We start from the raw sequence: 9,903 nt of genomic DNA, 5'->3' as shown, positions 1-9,903 counted from the left end.
CATCTTGATTTTGGGTTCAAGTGTCTCCCTCAGTTTTTTGTTTCAATTTTTTGAGATCTGCGTCAAAATGATTCTTTAGTGGTATTCCCATAGGCTTAACAAGGTTAGACGGCTTGGGAGAGGAGCCTGAGGTCTTAGGATTCCAATGGGCATGGCCTTCGCAAGTAAACCCAGTCTTTTTCCCTTTTCTTGTTTTCTGGTCTGTTGCACAACATAACAACATACACAAATTCCAAACCGACTTCCCAACCAAAAGGAAGGAAAAACGTGTGGAAGGAGTAAAAGTGAACTAAAGCATAATGCCTAGAAATGAAATTTCAAGTGTAAAATATAATTTTCTTAGTCCCCTTACAGGTCATTTACTCTACCCAATTTCTATTCAACCACCAATGACCCAGAACAAGTGATGCTTAAATAAACATTGCAAGGAAATAAAAAATTTGATCATATGAAGAAAAGTGTGAAACCAGACTTGAAAATTCGGCCCGGGCGACCAGCAAAAAGGATCATATATGGTCGGAGCAAATGCATGTAGCTTTACAATCAGCAGCACCAACCTTTTCTAGTCCCTGCCTCTGCCTCTGTTTCTTGGTTGACACTTTCCTGTAAAACCACCGTCTTTCCATTTCCCATCCAGGTAGAATCCTGTTTTTTGAGCTCTTGAGATTTAATCACTTTCCGACTTAATATATTGTAGATCTCTCTCACAACTGTCTGAAAAGCAGCAGCTACATTGGAGGAATCAAGAGCCGACGTTTCCATGAAATACAAACCCTGTGCTTCTGCCAAGGCTTTGCCTTCAGCAGTGGACACCTCCCTGGCATCCTTGAGATCGGACTTATTGCCAATAAGTATTGTAACAACATTCATGTCGGAGTGAGCTGTTCAATGGTAGAACCACCCAATCAATCCTCAGCTTATCAAATTTTAGAAGGATAGATGTATTTAATATATTGTAGCCACAAGGACGAAAAAACATAATGACAGGAAAACTGCAAGGGAAATGAACCATAATAATAGATTATTAAACTCAATCTATCCTGAATCTAAGCACAAACAAGACATCACAGGAAAAGTGAAAACAAAAAATTAGAATTGCCAGTTCACAGCCTTTGAAAGTCCAGGTTGGTGATGTGAAACACCATCATTAAGCATCAAGTAAAATCACTCTTAACAGCATTAACAGACCTTAAAACCTCAATATAACATGGTTCAATAAAGAGTTTGCCCATGTAAACGCATGATACATTTTAAAATGTACCAATAAAAATGGAAAGTCAAGTACCATTAAAACAAGTCATGCAGATTTTCTGCAGAGAGTACTAACAAAAAGATTTTAGCAGAAAGCATCACAATCATTGCCCTCTTTATGAAAACATTTAATGTACTGAATGGTCGACATAAAACTGACAGCATGTAGGATCCTAACTGGAGTTCCCAACTCAGAAGTAAAGTTCCCACTTTTACAAAACAGGCACCTCTTATTTTCTTTTCCCTTAATTACAGAAAGAAACTAAGAGAGAGAAGACAAAATGAAAGAACGTCAAGCAACATGTGTGGATCTTACTGTGAAGTTCATTAAGCCATCTGCCAATGCTATCAAATGTCTGGTGTCTACTGATATCGTATACCAGAAGAGCTCCAACTGCACCTCTATAATATGCAGATGTAACAGCCCTAAACCGCTCTTGACCTGCTGTGTCCCAGATCTGAGCCTTGATTTCCTTTCCATCGACATCCATCTTTTGGGTTTGGAACTCTACTCCTATAGTTGATTTTGAATTAAGGTAGAACTCACCTCTAGCAAATCTTGCAAGCAAATTCGATTTTCCAACAGCTGAATCACCAATTAAAACAATCTTGAAGAGGTAATCCTCAGATTTTTCTTCCTGAGAATAAAAAGCCATCTTTTGACCTTCAAGCAATTTTCACTTCATAGAGCCATATTAATATGAGTAGCCTTCTAAGTTTTGGATCATTTCGGGACAAAAATATTACCTAATAAATATCAGACCTCCCCCCTATACATCAAGATGAGGAAATGGAATAAGATAATAAAAGGAGAAAGAAAGCGAAACAGGGAAGGCAGGGCAGGAATAAAAAAAAAATAAAAGCTAAAGCTTGCTAATTTCTCAGTAAATACCTATCTTCTGGATCTCACATTGGGTGGGGTCTGAAAAGTTTCACAACTTCTGATCTACTCCCAGCTTCCAATATTCCCCCTTCAAGGAAAGCGAACAGCTTTAAGTTCCAACAGAAGCAAGAAAGCATCAGAATCTACAAGACTTGTAATGAAGGTAACCAATACCAGTTTTTCCAATATGCGCCTTCAAGGAAAGTGAATAGCTCTGAGATTGTGCCTCATGTACGAGTATGCTATTAATATCAATTCAAAGGGAGCAGTAATCATGTGGGCTAGAAGATTGAGTCGTGTGTGCATTATCAATTCAAGGTACACAGCTATCATGTAAACCAGCTGCCACAAGCTAAGCATGCATAAGCAAAGAAACAATAACTGCCTTTAAAAGAAAAAAAATAGAGATTACATTCGAGAAAGTGTTATGCCTGCATGGTGTATTATTTTTTTCTATTTATCCTTTTTGCAAAATAAAAGATGTATGATAAAAAGCAGTTTAGCCTCTTTCAAAAAAGGAAGATGAAGAAGAAATAAATTATCATCACTCATGTCATGTTACGTTGATTCAGGACTCCTTGCTCAGCTCCCTGTTTGGTGATTCTAAGTTCAACCATGAAAATGAATGATAATGGGCAGGGTCAACCTCACAAAAAATATGGTATCTAGAGATGATACATTCTTTCATAATACAAGGGAAGTCGCTTTTTTTATATGGACAGCATCGCTAGGGAACATTTTGATGATTGATAACTTGAGGAAGCGTGGCTTTATTGTTATGGAGTGGTGTTTTATGTGTAAGAAACATGGCAAATCTGTGGATCATCTACTTCTGCACTGCAAGGTGGCAAAGGCTTTGTGGGATGGAGTTTTTAGTAGAGTTGGGTTCGCTTGGGTGACGCCCTTGAGAGTAGTGGATCTGCTTGCGTGTTGGAACGGCTACATAGTTGTCCTCAAGTGGCTGCTGCGTGGAAGATGATTCCTTTGTGTCTTATGTGGTGCATTTGGTGGGAAAGGAACAAGCGGTGTTTTAATAATAAGACCTTGGAGGGAATTCATAATTTCTTTGTGTACTCTTTATTACAATGGCTTTCTGCTATAGTGATTAATGGAGCTTCAGCTCATGATTTTTGTTTTCGCTTTCTACTTTATAGAATGTATTTAGGTGTTTTCTTTTGTATATGTCCTGTATACATGGGCTTCGCCTATTTCATTCGATGAATAAAATTGTCTTTCTTACTTATAAAAAAAAAAATACAAGGGAAAAGCACTTGATATTACTTCCACGGTAAACTTAACTCCCCTTGTCAAAACCATTATATCATCAAAGATAAAGCCTAAACTCATTAGGTGTTTTAATGCAATTAGTATAACCCGGATATTAGTTCTTCTTTTTCCTCTTTGGATTGGTGATAAGAGATTTTAGTTTTAGAAGTTGACGTGGTATGAAATTTCGTATCGAACAATGAAAATGAGTGGTCGATACAACATTGGTGGGGCTTAAGTTTCTGGGTCAAGTTGGCTTTCCAACACGTTATTTCAAAGCCTCGCTTTCAGGACTCCCAGTATTTATTCTCCCCAATATTTAGGGTATCCTACATACAAGTTCTCAACCGGAGTGAGGCCGTCACTAAGAAAGGGCATAATTAGTACGAACAAGCCAATATACTGCAATCACAGCTAAAACGCACACAAAAATTGTATGGGCCTTCAATGTGTACAGGTATACGAAATTTCAAAGAACAGTGCTGAAAGACGAAAAAAATTAGGCCAAATGAAGCTGAAAACAGAGAAGTTTCATCATCAATTTTGATCATTAATGCACAACGTGCCCCTGTAAACCTAAAACTGTAAAGAAGATAGATTTTCCGAATGGGAATTAGGGTTATTGTGACTCACGTACCGGAATCTGAAGATCGAGTACCGCGTTCTATCCTTTCCTCTCCCTCGCTGTCTCCTCTCTCTCTCTCTCAGATTTCTGATCAAATCACACAGGCTAGTATGGAAATACAGAAAATGGGTCTATTGACAAGGGCTGTTCAAATCACCCGACTAAGCGACGGAGCGGTTGGTGTAGCACGAGACGGTCCCGATAAGGCAAAAAAAATAAAAATAAAAATTATTATTATTATTTTCATTTAATTTTTTTTATACTAGTAATATTTAAAAAATAAAAAATAAAAATTTACAACATTTTTAAAAATTATTTTCTTAATTATTAAATTAAAAAAAAATTTGTCCGATCCAATCGCGACAACTGTCCGTGAAGTAGCATTTCTGACGTATCGAAAAGATATTTTAAGGCAAAGAATCATGGATTAGACGGTTTTTCTGGGAAAATATTGCGGCACTACATTGGCTATTACGACTGAAAGGAAAGCTGGAGCGACAACAGACATCTTTTTATTTTATTTTATTGACAAATTGGGTGCAAATGTTACGTTGCTTTTTTTTTTTTGGGTGGGAGGAAGAACGTTGGATCCAATCACATGCTGAATACAATTAAATTATAAAGTAACGTTAAATACAATCATTAATTATTAAAATATTATGTATTTTTTAAAAAAATAATAGAATCTATTATTAAAAATATAATTTTTTGATTTAAATCTCATATTTATTTTATTTTTTAAAAGAAATGCACGGACGCTGATTATCTCATCTAGATGAAGGGCTAATTATTCTTGAGTTATTTCGACTGGTTTAATATTATAAATCAATTAGGTCATAAATTATATTATGGTCACGCTGTGTAGAAGAAAAAAAATACAAAACAAAAAGGCAAAAGCAAAGTAAAGCAAAGTTTCAGATTTTTCTTCTTCCTTCGGTGTAGCAGATCACATGCTTTGAAGCAAATAACATTTCGAATGTAAACAGAGCAGATTCCTTTCCCGTAAGCACTTGCTTTCCCAACTCTGACAAAGTGTTTGTGTTACAACAAACCCCTTAAATATTTTCTATTTTTCTTCTTCTTCGGTCAAGACTTCACAAAAGTTCACAGAAGCCCAAACATCAACTAGACTTCACAAAATTGTGGATAGCAACTTCGTGATTTCTTGAAATCCAACCGCGTCTTTCCCGTTGAAAATGGACAATAGCTTCTCATCACAAAAATTTTTCCTCTTATTGGCAGGGTTCTAGAGGGTGCGATAGGACTTGATCTGTCGCACCATCGAGGAATTTTTCAAGTTGAGGAGAGATTGGAACTATCTTCTGTAGGACCATGTTCGAACGACCGATCATCATCGTTGTCGCTGTGGAAGGCTTCTTCTATTTTATAGTTGAGGTCGAAGCCGTCTTCACAGGTGCTATAAGTGTCTTTTTTCCTTTCTACTCTCTCGACAACTAAACACGAATGAGAAAAAAGTTTTGAAGTGGGCAAGAAACCGGCCACTCGGTTCCATAGATGGCTGGAATAGAATGAGAATAGTGTTTTGAAGTTCTTCGATTCAAGATGACTTTTTTTTTTCCTAAAACAACCGGCCATGTGGGACGCGGTGCCCCCATGGTTCTGCTGGTTGGTTGCAAATAGACTTTTTCAATAAACAAAAAATATATATCTATATATATATATATATCCATCATATTTATATTTATATAATGCTCTCTAAAACTAAAAGAGGTTTGAAGAGGCTTAATTCAGCTACTAAATTCGAGATTTCTTTGAATCTATTGACGAAACAACCTCTGCTTTGCGGCCTGCATCAGTGCATGCCCAAGGGTACTGTGAAGAGGGTAAATCCTTTGGGCCAAACCAGGAGAAAGACCCAAGTCAAAGCCCAAATGGGAGGCCTAGATAAGGTCGAATGGGTTAGGAAAGATTGGGCCGGATCCAGGCTTGCAGCCCTAGCGGGGTCATGCACACGTCAGAAGTCCAGCTAGAAGACATGAGAAAGACTTAAGGAATAAGGGATGCTGCATTCAAGGCAACCCAGGAATATCCAAGACAATTCGGGACAATTCACACTACACATTAATGGAGCATAAGACACTTAAAGAAGAAGGTTTGCTGCATTCAAGGCAAGGAAATGAAGCTTATGGAGAAAGGCACGTTGCATTAATGAGATGGGGAAAACTCAAAAGATAAAAGTGTGCCGCATTCAATGCAGCACGAGCTCGGAACACTTACGTCAAGCCTAACTACCTTATAGCTCGACGAGTAGGCATCATGAACACCCAATCTCCTATAGAGCAACACTCCACTACTATGGAGACCAGGTCGGCAAGTATAAATAAACGCTTCCTGCAACCGACAAGAAGGTTAATTTCTACACTCATTCTTACTATCACTTTCTCTTCATCTCCTACATCAACACTAACTTAAGTATCAGAGGTACAACCCTGGAGTCCCCCTTCTCCACTGTGCAGGTAATAGTCCAAGCATTGTCAGCATAGAGTTACCCAGACTTTTGAAACATGACATCAACAGGTACATATGTTGCAAGCTGGTTATTGACTCGAACAATATATCTTTCATATTTGGAGCTCAACAGATCAGAGACAGTACTACTTGATAAATATAAAAGACTTTCTTTTTTTTCTTGATCAGTTCTTCTAATTTTTTGTTCATGGTTATTATGCCTAAGTTCTGTATGCTAATTCTGATAAATTCTTACACGCTAAAATGATGATCATTAATCATGTGCAGAGGATAGTTGAATCATATAAAACATTATTTAATTAATTTGCTTCTTTAATTGATTTTGTACTTAAGAAGGGCAGCTAATAATTTGTTTCTCGTAAAGGGAAATTTGAATAATTATTTATATATCCATGGAGAAATATTTTAGTTACAAAAGAGATTTTACAAAAATATACTCATAATTTAACGTGATTTGATGTGGTATGTCATATTATTGTAAATTTATTTTTATTATAAAGTAAACCTAACGTATCATATGACGTCACGTTAGTTTATTAATTTACATTTGTAAAATCATTTTGTGAATATAACACTACTCATATCCATATGTTTTGGCTCCGTTTGGATGTTCAGTTGAGTTGAGAACTTGAAATGAGTTGAATTCTTTATGATTAATAGTAGTGAGTTGAGATGGTGAAGTAAGTTTTGTGGAGCCCAACTAAGATGAGTTTATATGTGTTTAAATGTTAAAATGAGTTTAGATGAATTTATGAGAAGTTGAAAAAAGGTTGTGAGTCCCATGTGATAAATATGTGTTGAGTTGAAAAAAATTGTAGATCCCATCTGTAAAGAGGTTTTGAGTTTAGTGATATTTAGTAATTTAGGAGTTGTGTGTTTGGATGTTGGAATAGGTCTAAAACAGAACCTAATTGAAATAAGCTGAGCTCATTCAAAGATCCAAACGAAGCGGTCAATTGCATGGGGATTTTATTTTGATGTAGTACAATTTTTTCAAAGAGAAATGATACTTATAGTCGTGAGTGTGCAAGCGTCGTGCAGTCGTTTTGAAAAAAATAAATAAATATGGAATCCACATAAAAATAAATTAATTTTTTAATAGTGGATCCCACTCTTTTTCAAAGCGATTGCATTTGCGTATTCCAAAACTGTATGTAATATTACTCTTTTTCAAATAACATGTATGCCTGAATTTACGTACGAGGTTGGAGCTCTTACATATTCAAAATGCGTCTAATGCACGTACGTACGCGTGAAATAATATTGCTACAATCTAGAGCCACCGGAGAAACATGCCTTTTGAAATGTTTTTATTGAGGCTTAAATATTTGGATGCTTGAAAGAAAATTTAATTTAGTATCATGAAAGTTATTTTGAATTTATAATTGTAACAAAAATCAAGGCAATTAAGATATTTTGATGATTGAGATTATTTTGTAGAAAATATCTGAATTTGAGAACGATAAAATTCTGAAAAACTTTTGACCTAAACACATGAGATCATGAATCGATAACCTTTGAATTGCCTCGAATTGAAATTTTCGAAACTTAAAACAAAACTGATCTTCAAGCCATATTATAAATATATTTATAAGAAATTATAAAAGAAATGAGTCCTACCGTTATTTTATACTGTTTTGTTTACCTGACAAGAAAAATCGAAATAATCTGCCGCCAAATACAGCAAAGAAAAAAACTTTTTCAATTTGCATGCCCAGCAGCCATTCGCCCTAATGAAAACAATGGTCAAAGACTCAAAACGTGGAGCCGGAGCAGCTATTGGTTTTTTCTTTTTTTTTCATTTTCATAGTATTTACAATTCCATTTTCTTTCAAGTTTTTTTTTATATTACTTTTTCTTTAATTTTTTTTTTTATCCATTTCCTTTCATTTTTTTTTTTTTGTTTCACAGGAATCACTAGCAGACGAAGTCAGCAATCTTTACAAAGTCAGAGATGAGTTACGTCGGTCTACAGTATAAAACGAGTTAAATGCTTTATAGATGTAAACTCAACTCAAAGTGCGTTTAGATGATAGATGAGGTCTCAAAGTGAACTGAGCTAAGTTACTTCTAACATCCAAACGAGCACTAAGTGTGGCTACTAGTGCGCAAGTGAAGGCGATCAACTAAGTTCGATAGTTAATCCTTTGCTAGTTGATCATCGGAGATTTTCTCCAATTATCTTATGGAATTGGATGGTCATATACAGAGAGAAAACGCATCATTAATTGTTCATGTGAAAATGAGTTGAATTCTTTATGAATAGTAATGAGTTGAGATGGTAGAATAAATTTTATGGGTCCACCTAATATGAAATTAGATGTGTTTAGATGTTAACGTGAGTTTAGATGTATTTATGTTGAGTTGAAAAGGATTGGAAGTCCCACGTGTAAATAGATGGCTTCATGTGATCTGTCAGATCTACTTTACAATAAAAATAACTTTACAATCAAACAAATCACATCAGTTTATGAGATTACTTTTATATAATCACTTTTTGGTTAGAGTATTTCTCCTTTAAATAAGAATATCCATCTTCTTTAAAATTAGGTCACAAAAACTATTGACAAGCTAGGCTTTTCTAGGGTCCCTTGCATGCATGATTAATAGTACTACTTGCCAATTTACATTTGTTAATCAATGACATAATCCTAATTTCTGTTTTGTGATCTGTTTTAACCGGTGGCTTGCTTGGCTAATGAAAAGGCAATCGGAAATACATGCCAGGGAAGCAAACGAGTGCGGTACGATAAGGGTTGTCCTATTAGGCTGGGATTCTTGGCCGTGGTGCTCCTCGGATTATACATCATAGTGTACTCTCCGGGTATGGGGACAGTGCCATGGATTGTGAACGCAGAGATCTATCCCCTAAAATACAGAGGCATCGGTGGAGGAATGGCGGCCATGGCCAACTTGACTTCCAATCTGATTGTGAGCATGACATTCTTGTCCCTGACCGAGGCATTGGATTCATGGGCAACTTTCCTTCTTTATGCTGGATGCTCCTTCATCGGCCTCATCGTCATCTTCCTGGTGGTGTCGGAAACAAAAAGCATGCCAGTCGAGGAGATTGAGAATGAGCTTCGCAGTGGCTTCAAGCCATTTGGTAGGAAAAGCGACAACAACTAAAATGGTGGGGGTGGCCTCTTAACTAATGCGACAAGACAATGACAAGATGTCGATTCAACGACGTTAATGTGTGACAGAGTGTCTCTTGGCTGGATTTAATGACAGCCATTTTTTTTTGTACCATTCCACAATTAGTATTGGATTTCTAATTTCCCTGTGATTCCAATAAAAATGAAGAGAAACCAAGCGGGGTGGGGCCATTCATAATAGGGTAGTGCTACCCTCAATTTGTCTGTTAGGTGTGCCTATTAATGTAAAT

The 9,903-nt window shown here is 36.3% G+C and overlaps 1 protein-coding gene across 7 annotated transcripts; it reads right to left on the bottom strand.

The window, feature by feature from the left end:
• Positions 1-285: 285 nt before the first annotated feature.
• On the bottom strand, positions 286-4,219 carry LOC109004563 (ras-related protein RABA5a-like). 7 transcript variants are annotated; one of them, XM_018983140.2, is made up of 5 exons: positions 4,038-4,219; positions 2,309-2,486; positions 2,144-2,222; positions 1,568-2,021; positions 286-881 (listed from the first exon to the last, which is right to left on the bottom strand). In XM_018983140.2, exons 4-5 carry the CDS (start codon positions 1,905-1,907, stop codon positions 544-546), a joined length of 678 nt encoding a protein of 225 aa, XP_018838685.2. In that variant the 5' UTR covers positions 1,908-2,021; positions 2,144-2,222; positions 2,309-2,486; positions 4,038-4,219; the 3' UTR covers positions 286-543. The 7 variants fall into 7 exon arrangements, with proteins under 7 accessions (XP_018838685.2, XP_018838681.2, XP_018838682.2 ...); XM_018983136.2 differs by having other exon boundaries at positions 2,309-2,476; XM_018983137.2 differs by having other exon boundaries at positions 1,568-1,998; positions 2,309-2,476.
• Positions 4,220-9,903: the final 5,684 nt, after the last annotated feature.

This window comes from Juglans regia, chromosome 4 (assembly GCF_001411555.2).
Source record: "Juglans regia cultivar Chandler chromosome 4, Walnut 2.0, whole genome shotgun sequence".
Taxonomy (NCBI): domain Eukaryota; kingdom Viridiplantae; phylum Streptophyta; class Magnoliopsida; order Fagales; family Juglandaceae; genus Juglans; species Juglans regia.
The sequence above is the reverse complement of the archived record's forward strand: the minus strand, read 5'-3'. Positions and strand labels throughout refer to the sequence as shown.